This window comes from Micropterus salmoides, unplaced genomic scaffold, assembly GCF_014851395.1.
Source record: "Micropterus salmoides isolate LMB-PRFRI ecotype aquatic unplaced genomic scaffold, ASM1485139v1 Ms_hic_scaffold_7, whole genome shotgun sequence".
In the NCBI taxonomy this organism is placed as follows: Eukaryota; Metazoa; Chordata; class Actinopteri; order Centrarchiformes; family Centrarchidae; genus Micropterus; species Micropterus salmoides.
This window is the reverse complement of record NW_024044459.1, coordinates 16,382,728-16,400,402: the sequence shown is the minus strand read 5'-3', so window position 1 is coordinate 16,400,402 and position 17,675 is coordinate 16,382,728. Positions and strand designations below refer to the sequence as shown.

Genomic DNA, 17,675 nt, shown 5'->3' with positions numbered 1-17,675 from the left:
GCTCCACGTACAGGGCTGAATGCAACTGAGGCCCATGTTAAGTGCAGGTTATTGATGAGGTGCTGTTTGTCAGTGCTGCTGAAATTTTCCATACTGAAACCCTCTGAAGCACCGATGGTCATCTCATGTTGCTGCAAACACATATGCACAAATCAAAGTGCTGATGACCAGATATCCTTGGCAGAGGTGGCAAGTGTTGCTGTTAGGCATTCATCCTAACATGACAAGCCTTTGCACAAATCTGTCTAACTTACATGCAGTGGAGGATGATTTTGATCATTAACTCCTGCTTTCCTCATTCCCAGAGAGGCTGGTGGCTCAGAGTTATGACTGCTTACCACTCCTTTCAGATTAAACAGTTTTAGCACACATAGATTATGTTAATATCTAAAAGAAATTGTCATTATTTCTTGATTGTGCTCAAGCAGAAATGTGCTGTGTTTGACCATTGGAATTTAAAAATACCACATGTCTCGGTCAAGACCCTAAAATGTTAATTATGTAAAATTAGGTCTCTACAATGAGAATAGAAAACGTTTCTGGAATTATTCTGCTATTACTCAGCTCTTTAAATGTATATAAAAACAAGAATTAAATTTGAAAACAAAATGAAATACTACCATGCATCAATCAGCAACATTTATAACCTTCAGACATAATTTTACAAATTTAAAAAGGAATGCCAACATTGACTTGGAGATTTTCAGCTATCTTGTCTTTGATGAGATTCATACTCCATTAAGTTTAAAAAAAAAAGAAGAAAAAAGACAAAATCAGAGAGCTGGTCATTGATTTTCTCTTATGAGGACATGGTAAGATAAGATGATGTCTTCTACTACTTTACTGAGGTGGATATTTGTGTTCTTATGTCATTAGTGACCACTGTCAATTAGATTTGCCTTTGAGTATTATCATTATTGCTCTTATGGTACTCATTGATATTAACTACTCAATGCAGAAAGACTAGTTCTCACAGTAGAGATCAGTTATCTGCAGTAAAATATGTGCTGCCAAATACACGTGCTTTTAACCTATGTTGATAATAGCAAACTTGAACTGTTCGTGTACACTTAAATAAGTAGTACAACTCAAGCATTGCATCAGTTCAGGCTGGCAACAAAGTCAAGCACAGATCAAAATCCCAGTGCATCAGCCGAAAGCAGCCCATGTCTAAGTCAGCTACACCAGGTGGCAGCTCAGTTGATTTCCCTTTTAGCATTCACTTAACCCATCACCACCCCATCTCCTCCTTTCAGGCTATTCCTGACCAGTGTATTTCTGTAATTGTATTGATGCTGCTCTGTTCTGTACCCTGCGGGATCTTTGCTGCTGCTCTCTGTGCCTCAAGCTTTCCATGTATGCACATGGATGGGTAGGGAGGTGCGCCCTATTGGCACGTGGAAGGGCAGAGAGGTGTACTTGCCCTGGCTTATGGCTTTTCAGAACAGAGGCACACCGCCAAACATAACTACTGAAAGCAAATAAAGTTGTCCTGACTGAACTCGATTAACAACTGTTTTGGTTCATCTTTAATGAGGTGCTTTAATAGAAAAGACATCATTCATGTTACAGTTTAGCATCCATAAATAGTTTCATCATGGCCAGCTTAACACATATAGTCATTGTATGTGCGTGTGTGTGTGTGTGTGTGTATGAGTGTTTAATGGCTGCATCTCCCTGTCTTTTTATGAAATTCCTGAGTTAGTGCAGTTCCTTGCTCCTCATCTATGTCTATATGACGTCAACAAGTGTACTGGCTGCGCCATCGATGGCCTGGCTCAGGACTGAAAGGTGGTAGTGCACTTTGTCCCAGTCGCTGGACTGTTCTGATGACTCAGCTTTGGCGTATGCATCTGCGAGACCTGGGAAGGTTGTCTTGCCGGCACTACTTGAAGCCCAGATAACATGCCTGTGAAGGGAACAGGGAAATAAAGGGTGAATAATTCATAGAGGTGTAATAAGTCACAATAAAGTGGACCTGATGACAGCACTATATGAAAAGTCAAGGTAGGGTACTTAAACAATACAAGACATGAATGTCATGTAACATTTCATTGCAACCCATCCAAGTGTTGTAAAGACATCTCATAAAACTTAATTTGTCAACCTCATAGTGACATAAAGAAAAAGCCAAAGCATCCCAGTATCAGTAGGTTACAGGTTATCATTTGGGAACCATTAAGGTTTCTGCAAAATGTCACGGCACTCCATCCAATAGTTGTTTAAATATTTCAGCCTGGATGAAAAATTTGTTGTGGCACAGCCCCCATTCGTCCTACTTTCTTTAACATTATTTTGCATAAAGCATGCAGTCATGAGACTGGCTAATCATCTACTTACCTGTATGCATATTTATCTGGGAAGGCCAGAGGGTCCAAGAAGGCACGGTCCAGTAGCATGAGCTGGTCATTGATCCTTCTGACCTTCAGAGGTCTAAGAGAAGAGAGACAGAGCTGGCATTAATTTCTATGTGTACGGCAAAGGAGGTAGCAATATGTCTTTATACTGTATGTATTTTTGTGCTCTTACGTTTCATTTGCCAGGTCTGAACTGCGAATCACCTGGTCCAACTGATTAGCTGCGCTGCGAAAGCTGGCCACTGCCCGTTTTAGTGGTTCTGAAACAAGACACACATCAGCTGTGCAGCCTCTCAGCAAAGATTTCCCCTTCTTTAATACTCTGACTGCTAGTAGGAGAAACAGATGCTGCTTCTGTTGTTAGTTCTGTTCTTAAGTGCAGACTGAAGACATTTTAGCTCTTGTGTCCTCAATTTTTTACTCCTACAAATAACATTTTGGCTAATGCAGGTACCAGTCAGAGACACTGTCGATCTTACATCCAACAACTGGAATTGATCAAGTTAGTCAAGTGTTTTTTTGAGCTGCTTTGGCCCAAGATAAAAGCACATAAAAACACAACATCCACTCCTCCATTTGAAAGATAGGATTAGATTTGATTCACCTGCATACTATTTATTCTGTTTACCGTTTTTCATAATTGATTCTTTATTAATGTATAATTTCTGCTATGTAGCAGAAGGAAGTTACAAAACTCAGTTTCACTCTATGACTTGTTATATTGTGACAAACCTACCTACCTAGTCTGTGTTGTGTACTGCAATATTCCTGTGCATCACTGAAACATCTCGAACTGCCCTGTACTTACCCATTGAGATATTCCAAGCTTGCAGTTTCTGCTGATATAGGGTCACTGCTGTGTTCAGGTAGTCCTCCAGAGTCTCAGCATAGTCACTGCAGTTTAATGGCAACACCAGGCTGTCAGCCAATCGGATCAGGACGTTTCCTGCTGTCCTGGCAATGGCCTGGTGACTGACGAACCCTGGGAGGAGGAGGTGGTAGAATGAGATGTTATACACAAGAGAAATCGCTGGGAAAATGCTTTCCTGGAGAAAATGAGTAGAAACTGCTTGGCTGAGAAATGCAAGGGTTTTGTTAAAATATATTTTAAAATGTCCAATGGTTTAACATAAAAGAAAGCATAATCTGCAGTGCCATGATATAAAAATGTAAGGACTGGGACTTCTACCACTGGCTGTACAAACAAAATCCAATATATGATAACATGAGACATTATTGCTCACCGGGATCAATGAACCTTGAGGCGTAGTTAAAGGTGTCGTATGCTGTGTGGTATGCAGGGTAAATCCGAGCATTGGTTTTACTCTGTACGAAGAGAAATATAAATATGATGGTGCTAACATGACTCAATGGGTTCAGCTCTATTCTGACTTCTCACACATGTGCACGCCAATATGACATATTTCTTGGCTGACAACTTATTTCAAACAGAAGGTAAAATGAGAGAACTTAAAAGTAAACACAAAGACAGCAAAGTGCAGCAAATTTAAGATGCAAGTGGCAGGACCCAAGGAAGAGAAACTAAATGACGCTTTCATTCATGGCCACAGCACTGAACCATAGATTGAAGAGATGTGTCGTGTTTGTTGCTGCTGCCTTCCATGGTCTGCATATTTAGGTGCAAAAATCAAACTGTATTACAGGTGAAGAACTTCTGAAATTATAATTCTTACCATACAGTGTTTCTACATCCTACATTACAGCACTCACATTCATCAGACGAAAATCTATTACAGGAAGTCAAAGGCAGCAAGTTTATGAAGATTGTTTTTACATACTTTGTCATATGTGTATGAAATGTCCATGGATGCGATTCCCAGGTAATGGACAAAGGCAGCGTAATCGCTCCCTGCTCCTGACAGGTACCCCAGCCTGTCAAAGGAAGACAGAAAACAAGATGCATCTTTTATTGAGAACATGACAGACCTGACATTTCTGTGGGGACACATACAGTACACGTAAATATGTGAAGTTCATGATGCAAATCACCTCACAACACAGATAATAAACTATATACTGTATGGAAGGTACTATTTAGCTAGACAAAGATGCAATGATTTGTAGGATCTTTAAATAAAAATAATGTTAAGTATGTATGGAGCTACTACTGCTAGAGTCTAAGCTTTAGATCTGTATGGTCGTGGTGTTCCTTTGCTGGACATTTGATCCAGGGTTTGAACAGTTAACCCCATTGTTTTAAATGCCCAATTGCCTGTTCTTTATTTTTAAACCTATACATTACAGATTATGGACTTTTGGTCTAGATCAGTAACGGGCAAATAACCAATCACTTCAGCAAACCTTCAACTAGCAATGAATAAAAACCTTAATAACTCTTCTCCCAGGATTCAGTGCAAGATGTGGGTAAGTTATAGAGGTTTAGCTGTAGCTCTTTACCTGGGAATGAGCCCATGGGCCGGGCTTGTCCTGTTGGAATATCGGATCCAGTTGTCGTACACAGATGTGGAGTCCAGTCCGGGTGCATCGACCTGGAGAACAAACACTTACATGTGACAGGTTCCTGGTGGTGTGTGGACAACAGTTTTGTTCAAGTTAAAATGCTGGAGAGAAACACCCGAGCTGATGCATGAGCTCACCTGTTTTGCGGCTTTGAAGATGACATTCTGGACTGATGGCATCCCAGAAGCCCTGAGAGTGGCGTTGGCTGAGTAGTGGAAGATGAATGAGCATTTTGGACTAACATCACTAAGATTTGCTGTCAGTGAATACATCCTACGGTGGCAGAATTTTTCTTCATGCATTTAACATTTTGTACCACAAAGTAATTGTCAGTCAACAAGATAGTTTCAAGGACATTCTTCCAAACATCTGACGGCTGACAAATTAGCAATAATGTAAATTTCTAAATGTTTTGTAGTTTAGAAAGTTAGTGATAATGTGTCTAACTAAAGTGGCTGCATCTGTCCAGGTGAACCCACGGACTGAGACTATTTAAAGGCAATATATATTTTTTAATGATACTCCTGACAGGTGCTTCTTACCAAAAACAGCTATATCCACATTGATGTAAGCAACAGCTCGTTCACTGAGCTTGGCGAAGTATTGCTGTAGAGAAGACAAGATCAAAGTCACATTTGTCAGTGTGAGTGTATAAGTAGTAAGTGTATGTAACTTGCCACTTCAGTGACAAATAACAGAATAACGGTAAATCTAGTGTAATAGTAGCACAAGTAGAGCATTAGTTCATTAGCTAACGTTAGCCACTATAAGCTACTGGTCACACCAGACCAAGAAAGGTTTTATCAGCAAAACTCCTGAGTGTATTGAATCGAGCAACAGGCTGAATTCATCTTTTCATTTATAAAGAAAGACTGTTGTTTCTTCTTTCAAAATTTACATAGTCTTACTTTAAAACCAACCATTTAGACTCACATTTACACATTGCTCAGTTTTTGTTTGTAAATCACCTCTGTGTATTCTGTAGACCCAATAAGGCCGAACTCCTCTGCTCCCCAGCTTCCAAAGATAATGGACCTGCGAGGCCTCCATTTGCCTGCCACAGAGAGGATCAGAGCTCAACTCTTCATCCAGCACTATAAACAAACCAATGTGACAGTCTTTCATTCAGCTATAACTCTGCTCACCCTGCTTGACCATCCTACCCAGCACTCTGCTCAATTCAAGCATGACCGATGTCCCACTGCTCGGGTCGATGGCACCGTGAACCCAACTGTCCCTGTGGTTCCCATAGATCACATACCTGTCTGAACAAAAAACACACACACAGAGCACAAACACAATAGCCTCCGAGTAATTACAAGCTGAAAACAGATGATACTGAATGGTATCTTTGGACATGGTCCCCAGTCTCACCTGGCTCGACACTCCCTCTGATAACTCCCATCACATTGGATGAGTTCTTCACCTCTTCATAGTTGAAGATTTCCATTTTCACATCACTGAAACAGAGGTTCAACTTCAGAAGTATGAAGCAACACTGCAATGCTGCTGCTCCAACAGGATGTATTTGGAATTTTGCTCCCTACTGCCAAGATGTAAAAGATTTGATATGATGAAAAAAAACAATGAGAAATAAGGTGCCTGAATTTTTCTGCCAGTTGAATACCTGTTGTTGAAAGCCGATGTATGTTTGAACCCCGGGCTGCCAAAGTTGTATGAACAGTTAAATGCTCCCTGCCATTGAGCTGGAGCGGCTTGTCCGCCTAGCTCACTGAAATGACCAATGGAAAAACAAGTTTGAATTTGTTCATTCCCATTTTGGGCTGTATTAATTCCACAAGCAAATTCATCTCATCACAAACCAGATAAGTCTGTAGGCATCCTCAAATCCGATTGGTTGAATTGGAATGGGAGGGATCCCTGTAATGTTCTTGACTGGAATTCTGTAGGTGTCCTCTGGAAAATAATTCATAGATCAGAAGAACTCATAGTTAAATATTCAAATAAAATGATGAATGAAAAATGACCAGATCTTATCTATATATGTGTGTTTGAAGCTCCATGTACTGTAGCCAGAAAAGTCCCTCCCCCGAAATACACTGTTGTATGTGTACCTTGTGTACTGTTTTTACACAAGTCACTGGTTACCTTTGGCAGCCATGTAGGGCGTGAGCATGTCTCCAAAGCCAGTTTTAAAGGATCCTCTCTCCACACCAGAGGGTGGCATGTACCAGGAGTGAGGATATGTCTCATTGGTGTCTGACATGAGACCATCGTTGATGTCCAAAGGGTCTGTGTAGACAAGCACACCAATGACACCGAAGGGTGCTGCATTGATAGCCTAGAGTAGAAACACATGGCATTTATTGTGTAAATACAACACTGAATGCATGCTTTACTAAACCTTATTTTTTGTGCTTGCAATATTTGCAGTCAGTGTTGACTAATCTGGGATTTTGCTAGCGAAAAAAAACAAAACAAAACAAAAAACAACTTTTAGCTGATAAAGTGATTCAAACCTTGAGGGTAAATCCTACTTATATGGTGCAGATTGGTGATGTAGTGTAAATCATGGGGTGGTGATGGCTTAATGGATAAGACACATGCCTTTGGTGAGAGAAATCCAGGTTCAATCCCCCACTGTGACCCATCCCCCAATGTGTCCCTGAGCAAGACACTTGCACACTGCTCCAGAGGCGTGCGACCCCTGACATCTATAGCAATTGTAAGTCGCTTTGGATAAAAGCGTCAGCTAAATTAATAATGTAAATATGTCTATGAAGATTCTCAGTCATCCAGGTCATAGTTATCCAACGAAGGTTAAAATGAAAGGGCAACTGGACTTGGTTGAAGCTTGGTTGAAGCTACTGGAAGACGTTTCGTCCCTTATCCAAAGGACTTCTTCAGTTCTGACTGACTGGCAGGGAAACTCAGCTATTTAACCTCAGTGGGGTCGTTATCTCGGGTCATCGATACCGCTGGTTCGTTAGTGTTCCTTGTTGCTGTGACGACAGTCGTTACAGTCGTTGAGACTACCTGTGGCCAAGACTGAACGACCATCGTTCTCTAACGAGATAACGACCCCACTGAGGTTAAATAGCTGAGTGAAACCTGCTGAAATAAAAATCACATTTTTTGGAAATTCTGCAAACACTGTACACTAAGCACAATAAAGTCTTCTCTCTCCTGGACAAATTGTTTCTGCTTATTTTTCACAAAAAATATCCAAACACAAACCTGATCAACAATTTCCCCCGTGGATCAATAAAGTATTTCTGATTTTGAATAGTCTAGAATTAACTCTCTAATTAGCACAAAGTGCAACTCACTTTATCAGCTCTTCCTGCTCCACCATATCTGGTGATGGCGATGGTTCCTCTGAGGTCTACTGTCTGGTTCAACAGCTGGTAGTCACTGGGTTTCCCCTGGTTGGCATACACCAGTTTCCCCTAAAACCATCATAAAAGTCAACATTGTGTCAATAGCATCAACTGAAGTGAACCAATGTCAGGGCCAGGCAATGTGTTATGTTTTTATAACATAAATGTGAACACAGTGTGCATTTTTTTCTTCTAGTTTATAGTTACAAGACTGTAAACTGAATCTAGGAGAAAAGGAAATTGGCAGATCATTTTCTATAAGTATTATGTACCCAGTCCTTCATATTCTCAAACAACTCCTTCCCCAATCATCAGACTGCTCCTTTTCACTAGACTCTATTGCTTTTCTGTTATTTCAAATATTATTCTGACTAAAAGACAGTATGCATCTTTCTTTAAATCCTTATTATAGCCTTCATTCATTCCAATCCTTAGTATGGCCTCCTCCTCTGATAGCTGTCCTTATCACCCTCAACAGATGGGCTCTTCTTGGTTTGTCAACTCTGTCTACATCATAACTTGTCATGTTATCAGTACTTGATAAGACATAGAAGGTTTTAGCCTTGACGATCTGTTAGGAAACAGTTCTGTAGCACCAGCAATCTACCAGTCATATCTGACAAAGTATAATCATTACCAAATTATTTTTTCATCTCTTTCCTCTTTAAGGTTTTCACATTGTACTGAGATATATAAACTAAACCTTCCCTCAAGCTTCAGATCTACTTTTGTTGCATTTTACCATTTTGTTTAAGTCATCATTCAAGTCAAGTAATGACTTGACATGCTTTGCTCTGTCAGAAGAGGTAGTAAAATAGCTACGTGAGCCTGAACAGGAGACATAAGAACTTAAGAAAGGGGCCTCAAGGGTTATAACAGATAAGGTTGTACTGTGTGAGACATGGATGTGACAATCACATGATTTTTATAGTTTCAGTGAGTTACTTTCCAGATACTATATATGCTTCATTTAAAGTCTCATAAACACAGACTCTTAGCTTCGTATCTGTCCATTTAGCTGTCAATTTAGCTGTGCAATAAAATATTGGATGCCTTTTCTGTAACTATATGGTACTAATTGGCTTCTTTATGGTGTACAGGTGTTATGTTGGCTCAGGTGACACAGATTTGGCTTCCAAGACAAAGGTTGTCAACTGATTTCTGTTTTTGGCTTTTTCCAAAAATTAGTATTTTATCCAAATTTTATTTGGTTAAATGTTTATATCAAGTAAGGATTTAAAGAACTATGTAACACTGAGGTTAAAATTACTTTACATCAGGAACCCTGTGGAGCATGAGGCCGTTTATTCTGTGTATTCATCCCATTACATTCATTGAAGGAGGTCTGTTTATCAACATATATATCACAATCTCTAAAATTGTATGATATACAGATATTTTTCTGATTTGTGTATAATCAGGCAATGAATGCCAGGCTATGGTCAGCTCCGTTTGGTGCTAACCAGGATCATTATTAGTCTGATCAAAATATTGGATTAAGAGATACTTTCAATAATTAAATGTAATGATTCATTAATGAAATTAACTCATCTCAGGGGCATATCGTAGATTTTTCAGGGAGCTTTAAACAGAATTGCAGATCTGTTGGGATGCAGCCTTTGTACCTTTGTGTTTCCAGCAGGGGAGAATGCAGCATACGGCTGAACCACCTCAGGATCCTCTTTGTCCGAAGTATAAGGCTTCTCTTTTTCTCTGACAGTGTGCAGCACGGAATCAGACGGGCTCACTGAAATGAACAACTCATGGTGACTGGTCTGCAAGTAAGTAAAGTGAAACTTAGCACGTTATGTAATGAAAACCTCCTGAATGTTAGAAACCACAAAAATGAAGTCAAACTCTTTCAGACTCTGGACTTAGATTAGTTCCAGTTTTCTTGGGAAGTTGGATTTTGTATGGAAAGTAAATGTTTCAAAACAAAAAAACATAACACTTCCAGCTAAAGTGCTTCTGATGAAACATGATGGTAAACATGAGCTAAATTAAATAATTTATGAGCGTGAGGACTGTTGCTTCCTTGTGATAATGCTGAAAATGTTACAGGTCATTTAAACCCAGTTTTACTGCAGCTTCCCCAGCAGTAAATTATACAGCACAACCCACTCCATCTAATGTGATGTTTCATTTGGAGAGTTACCAGTCTTGTTAATAACTCTTTATGCCTGAACTTTATAATCTGATTATTTGATTTAGACAGGTGAATGTCAGCCTTAACAACACGCCGAATAGCGTGAGACTGTCCCTACTTTCATTCCAACACATTCAACAACCTGTAGACCCACCTACAGTGACCTTGTTGGGTTTCTTGGGGTTAGGGAAGGACAAGTAGACCATGTACTCCTCTCTCCAGGCCTGGTCCAGGCCGGTTTCGGGGTCCTGCCATCTCTTTAGCATAAACTGCACTGTCTGCTCGTCTCCTGCTGTGGTGGCCATATGGGGCACTTTGGTCAACTCCCTGTGGAGGCAGATCAGGACAAAAAGTTTGATAAAATATTATGTTGGATATGTCTAAAACCTTAAAGGCCTTTTGTGGAATTTAAAGAGGAAACCACAAAGGGATTGTGACGCTGTAGGGAAAAACTAAGAACCTCAATTAATCCCATGACTAAGAATGTGTATGAGTAGATGTAGACGGAGACACTTCCCTGTGAAACCCGAAAAGCTTGATTATTTTAGTAGGTTGAAATCTCTTTATAATACCCCTCTTTGTTCTCACCTGCTGTTCTCACGATGTGTATCACTTAAGCCGCTAAACAAAATGAAAATCATAACTGATTGACCAACATAATCTGTATTTGATCACTCATAAACTCACTTTAGGTTCTCCTGAATCTGGATGTTGTCCACCTCAGACAGAAACTTCTCAATGAGGCTCTCATCCACATCCTTCGCCACATCGTTCACCCAGGATGGTGCAGAGCTGCTGCTTTTGACGATACCATAGTGGCCGATTAAGATACCTACCGTCAGTACGGCAGCACCACACAGAATCCCAATCAACACCTGCTTTATCATTCTTCTTTCTGGAATTAGGTCTTCAAAAAAGAAAGTAGCTTCTCTTTGGACTTGAATCTTGTGCCTGACAGGGAGCTATCTCCAAAGATCAGGAACGTTTTGTAGTGTGCCTACGAATCCTCACATATGATTCCCAAAATGATCACTGCAGCACTTGCGTAGCTGCTGAAGGGACCTCCCATTAGAAAGAGACACGCTCAGTGTAAAGTTTACTCATTAATGTTTGCAGAAAAGATGGACTTTATCCCTTAGTGTGTGAGTGGGTTTAAATTTATTTTCAATGTTAATATCTCAGATATCTGGATCTTATATTCAGTATTTTTGTTTGAAAGTTTAAATGCTCAGTTTCTAAAGTGAGATTATGATTTAGAGAGGATTTTTTGAAAAGAGGTTTTGGATGCAAATAGTTTGCTTTGTATTTGAATTTTATTTTCCATGTTCTTTTGACTGTTCTGCTTCGAAGGGACACTCCTGTAAACCCAAATAAGTTCAGAATACTCAAAATATTTGTGAAAAAGTGATTACCTTAATAAAAAATAAACTTTAATAGTATAGTATAATATTTTTGTGTAAACCTTAAATATAATAAATTTTTTTTAACACATTTAATTTCTGCATGATAAATTACATTGATTCACTGATGCTTATTAAAATTAAATCCCACAAATTCTTTACTTAATGTAATTGTGCACAACTTATACTCTGAGGGAAATCTACTCAAAAAACATTGTACTCGACTCAAATACTAATGGAAACTCACTCAACAAAATTACTACTAGTCAACTTGAAATTTACAAAATACCTGTTTTCCGATAGTCCTGAACAACACAAATGCAACACCATTATTACAGTTCAAGTTCCCTTTATTAGTATCAAAACCTTAACCATCTTCCGTCATTTCTACATTTAGACACAATAAGGCACATCTTGCATAAAGCTGAATAGTAATAAGTAAGTGACTGCTTGATCAGATAATTAACCAGCAACAGTTTCGATAATCAATTTGTTTTCATTCTGCATTTCATTTTGCAATAATGTTGAACATTCTCTAATTCCAGATTCTTAATGAGATTATTTGGTGTTAAGTGATAACTTAAATCTCTTGAGCCAAATAAAATTTTCTGTGTTGTGGACAAAGCAGCTACGCATAATTTTATTCCATCAGCAGCACTTTTACTTAAATAATATAAAAGGGAGCTTTAAATGTGGAGTTTTCATAAGCAAAAAAACAACAAAAAAAACTTTTAAAATAAGTTACACATTATGCAAATTGTGGACGAGGTAATGGAACAATATCAAGGTTTCTGCAGGTTTCACCTGGTCAAATTTAAGACCATTATGAATATAAAATATGATATAAAAACCTATATCACAACTTCAAGAGAGAAATGCACAAAGGAAATGCAGTCACAAAATTACTTGCAGAGTAATGGTGATGATGGAGCAATGGATAAGACACATGCCTTTGGTGCTAGAGACCTGGATTCAATCCCCACTGTGACCCATCCACCAATGTGTCCCTGAGCAAGACATTTAACCCCCTAGTTGCTCCAGAGGCGGGCAACCTCTGACATGTATAAATCAATGTATTCAAATTAGTGATTTCTACAAAAATGGCATCGGACAATGTCAACAATGAAACATGGATGGACGTCACTTAACCTACTGCTGATGGATAAACTCAGGGGACTAGACAGGGAAATAATAAACTACACCCCAAAAGCTAACTTGCTAAATAAATCTACTGGGCCTGACTTATAACCATTAGATCTGGGAAAACTCATTTAGCTAGTTTTGATGTTCTCCACAGTGATTTTATATTCATTGTGCAGCAACAAGCAATTTTGAGCGCACATGAAGCAGAAGAAGCCACCACACGGACAGGTGGACACATGAAGCAGAAGAAGCCACCACACGGACAGGTGGACACATGAAGCAGAAGAAGCCACCACAAGAACAGGTGGACACATGAAGCAGAAGAAGCCACCACACGGACAGGTGGACACATGAAGCAGAAGAAGCCACCACAAGAACAGGTGGACACATGATGAAGAAGAAGCCGCCGCGAGGACAGGTGGACACAGGTGGAAGACGTGAGGACAGGTGTCCTCTGAGAGAGTCTCACTGAGGATGTTGACTCCTTCCTGAACATCACCAGGCTCCCCATCATCATGTGACACATCATCTCCTGCAGCTGCAACATAGAGAGACCTGCTTACTGAACACTCAGTCTGTATCATTCCTCCTCTTCCCCTCTGTTGTTCTTCACTGCCTGCAGGTAACGTTACCTGGTAGAGGGAAGATTGGCTGGTTTGTCTCAGCCAGCAGCTGAGTTTACAACAATGTGTCAAATTTTAAGGCTGCAGAAAGACAGCTTTCTATTTAGCTTGTTTTTAACATTTGGGTAATTGCCATGTTAACACTAGCTGTGCTAGTAAACAACAGCCTACAGGATGACAGACTGAGGACAGATGATTTACCTTACAGACAGGTGTACTGATAAAGTATTGTCTTTTTTAATTGGGAAGGTTTTATTGCACACACAGTCAGGGTTTTTCATGGCTCAGAATGTGCCTCTGGAGGGTGACTTCGCATGACAGTAAGCATGATGGGTACGCGTTCATTAAAGACAATGACTTAAGTAATGACCGAAATCTATGCATTCTCGTGTTATTTCTGACCATTTGATAAACAAATAAACAAAAATTGTATGCATACATACACATTAATAATATTAAATAGATAAGTATAATGTTAGCATAATATATTTACATGTTACACTATTTGGATAATCTGTCTACAGATAGTTTATTAGTAGAGATTTAGCTGTGTCACAAATAATATCATTTTCTGATATTAGCTCACACCAGTGTGGTTAAGGTTTGATTAGTGCTAATGTTTGTATATTCATTATAATTTCAGATAATATTACAGGCTACTATAGCTTACCATTAGTAACCTCATATTAATTCCAGTTGGACAAAACAGCAGTTTCTGTGGGTTGTTTTCAGTCACTAAATTCTTGTGCAAGAAAAATGCTCTACATGGTGGTCAGTCTTATTTGTTTATGCATATTAACTTGTCAATAATAAAAATTGTGCATACAGAACAACGAGTTAAACATTTCTAAAGTTTGCTGTATTGCCTCAACCTTTTTTAATGTTCCGCCTACTCCAGGCTGGGATTGGTTGATTAACGAAAAGTGACTTTGACGAGCAACTACACACACGGCTGCATGAAAGACTCAGGCAGGCGAGAACAGGAACAAGTGAGCGTCACGTAGTGCCTAGAGAATGTATTGGGTTACGTATTTAACCCTTGTTCCCCGAGAAGGGGAACGAGACACTGCGTCGGTGACGACACTATGGGAACGCCTCTGGGCGTGGCAGGGCTGAAATCATGAATGAAACTACTCCAATCCTATTGGCATTGCTAGAATGGTAGCGTGTGACAGCGTAACTGGAGGCGTATATAAGCACGCTGGCACACCGGACACATTAGCTCTATGAAGCAAGGCACTCCATGGGGGGTGAAACGCCTGCAGCACCGTAGACCCTGCCAACCTGGACGGAACCTTAGGGACATAGCCCGGACAGGGGTGCAGGATGACTCTGACCCACCCCGGGGCAAACTCCAGGCATCGAGGAGAAACCAAAAGTGCATGGAGATCCCCCACCCTCCTCAGAGAGGTGATAGCGAGGAGAAAGGCCATCTTAAGGGTCAGGTGCTTGGCCTCAGCCGACTCCAGGGGTTCGAAGGGGGCCTCAGCCAGTGCTTCGAGAACCACTGCCAGGTCCCAAGTGGGAACCCTGGAACAAGTCACGGGTCTCATCCTCCAGGCTCCACGGAGGAAGCGCACGACCAGTGGAAGCCTCCCCAGAGGCCCATCCCTCATAGGGGCGTGGAACGCTGCCATGGCAGCCACATACACCTTGAGGGTGGACGGGGAAAGGCCAGCAGAGAAACAGTCCTGGAGAAACTCCAGTACCATAGTCACCGGGCAGGTAACTGGGTCCACCGCCCATTCTCTACACCAGGTGGCAAACACATTCCACTTCAGGCCGTATGTCCTTCTCATGGACGGGGCTCTGGAGCTGAGCAGCGTCCTGACTGTTCCCGCCGTCAGGCCCGCCTCAAGGAACTGAGCCCCCTCAGGGGCCAGACCCACAGTCTCCACAGTCTCCACAGGACGGGGCAAGGGTAAAAGACCTGGCCCTCCGCCTGAAACAGCAGGTCCCTCAGAGGGACCTGCCACGGTGAGAACCACACTCGGGCCGGCCAAAACGGGGCTACTAGCAGTGGGCTGACACCGTCCTGACGGACCCACTCCAGAATCACCGGGAGCAGAGCGACTGGGGGAAAAGCATACAGACGCAGCCTCGGCCACACCTGCACCATGGCATCCAGCCCTAGCGGGGCTGGGGGCAAGAGGGAGAACCACAGTGGACAGTGCGTAGTCTCTTGGGACGCAAACAGGTCCACGTCTATAGGGCCGAACCTTTTGCACAATAACTCCACCACCTCTGGGTGGAGTCTCCATTCCCCGGGCCTCAGCCCCTGTCTCGACAGCAGGTCTGCTCCCTGATTCTGGGTCCCAGGAATATACGTCGCACTGTGAGACAGCAATCTCTGCTGGGACCACAGGAGGATCTGATGTGCCAGCTTGCATAATGGGCGCAAGTGCAGACCCCCCCTGGTGATTCAAATAGGCCACCACTGCCGTGTTGTCAGTCCTGACAAGGACGTGGCGACCGCGGAGATGGGGCAGAAAACTCCTCAGAGCTCTGAAAACCGCCAACATTTCCAGGCAATTTATGTGCCAAGAGAAACGATGCTCCTGCCAAGAGCCTCTCACAAAGTGGCTGTCCATGACCGCGCCACACCCCGTGAGTGAGGTGTCTGTCGAAATAATTGTCCGGCGACATGCCGCTCCCAACACGAGACCCTGGGACAGCAACCAAGGTTTCCTCCATACTGACAGGGAACGAAGGCACCTGCTCGTAACCCGTATCAGACGGAACGGATTTCCCCTTGGGGAGAATCACTTGGATTTTAATCACCACTGCAGGGTTTTCATGTACAGCAGGCCAGACGGGATTACGCTGGACGCTGCCGCCATGACACCCAGCACCCTCTGAAAGTGTTTCACAGTGATGGTGCGGCCTAAATTCACTCTGGTCACTGAGGACAAAATGGACCCGACGCATGCAGGCGACAGGTGGGCCCGCATCGTCGTCGAGTCCCACACCACCCCTAGGAACGTAGTCCATTGGGCGGGCGTAAGCACGTTCTTCTTCGCGTTAAGCCGCAGCCCCAAATGCTGAAGGTGGGCGAGGACTACATCTCGATGCCCAACCGCTAACTCCCGAGACTTGGCCAGAATGAGCCAGTCGTCGATGTAGTTCAGCATGCGGATGCCCAGGAGCCTCATCGGGGCCAGAGCTGCATCCATGCACTTGGTGAACGTGCGAGGGGAGAGTGCTAGGCCGAATGGATGAACCCGATACTGGTACACCGCGCCCCCGAAGGCGAACCTCAGGAACTTCCTGTGAGAGGGACGGATGGAGATGTGGCTCAGGACCTCTTCCCCCGACCCCGGCAAGACTGAAGAACGGTTCTCATATCTGTTGTCTCGGGGGGCTGTGGGCGAGAGCGCCGCCTCGAGTCCCGGGTGTGCTGAGGGGGACCACGAGAAGCGACACTCTGTCTCTGGCTCTGGCGGTAGGAGCTGGACAACGGCTGGGACTGTCTCTCTGCAGCCGTCGCCATCCTGGACCCAGACCGGCACAGGAGATACTGCCGGAATGCCTATCCTTGTGTCCTGGCATGCTGAAACCTGCTGACGACGGCGTCCGCCCACGTGTTCCCTCTCCGCTCCGTGGCCACCAGCGCTGACATGGAGCGGCCAATGCCGTGGGCCGTCTCTTTTGTGACTCGGAGTGACAAATCCGTAGCTCTGCGGAGCTCAGCGATGTCCTCCTCAGAGGGGCCCCCTCCTGAGTCTATGTCCTTCAGCAGGTTGGCCTGGTATGCCTGCAAAACCGCCATCGTGTACAGGCTCGCACAAGCCCGGCCCGCCGCCATGTACGCCTTGCCCACCAGAGCAGATGTCACGCGATATGGCTTGGTGGGCAGCGCCGTCTCTTTAAGGGACGACTCAAGACCGGGTGAGAGATAGCTGGCCAAAGCATCCTCAACTCGGGGCATCGTCCCATAGCTGAAACCCTTAACCCCCACGACGTCGCTGTAAACCCAGAGCGGGGGAGTAGTCAGACATGCTGAGAAGGGCTTGCCCCAGGATTTGCACAACTCGTCATGCAAATCCGTGAAAAAAGGCAGAGACTGGCACGGAGGCGGCACGCGGCGCCGCAGGAAGCACTCATCCAGCTTGCTCGCAGCATGTGTGTCTGGCACAGCCTGCGGCCAATCGAGCTGGAGCTTGCCCACTGCCCGTGTCACCAGC

The 17,675-nt window shown here is 43.0% G+C and overlaps 1 protein-coding gene across 1 annotated transcript; it reads right to left on the bottom strand.

Annotated features, from left to right (window-relative positions):
• Positions 1–1,506: 1,506 nt before the first annotated feature.
• Positions 1,507–11,212, bottom strand: naaladl1 (N-acetylated alpha-linked acidic dipeptidase like 1). The gene is made up of 19 exons (XM_038704503.1): positions 11,013–11,212; positions 10,480–10,652; positions 9,805–9,926; positions 8,129–8,248; positions 6,948–7,140; positions 6,662–6,755; positions 6,466–6,570; positions 6,213–6,298; positions 5,984–6,103; positions 5,807–5,892; positions 5,381–5,444; positions 4,976–5,043; positions 4,776–4,867; positions 4,157–4,250; positions 3,602–3,683; positions 3,166–3,339; positions 2,530–2,617; positions 2,341–2,433; positions 1,507–1,909 (listed from the first exon to the last, which is right to left on the bottom strand). The coding sequence occupies exons 1-19, from the start codon at positions 11,210–11,212 to the stop codon at positions 1,732–1,734; spliced, it is 2,232 nt and encodes a 743-aa protein (XP_038560431.1). The 3' UTR covers positions 1,507–1,731.
• Between the last annotated feature and the right edge of the window lie 6,463 nt (positions 11,213–17,675).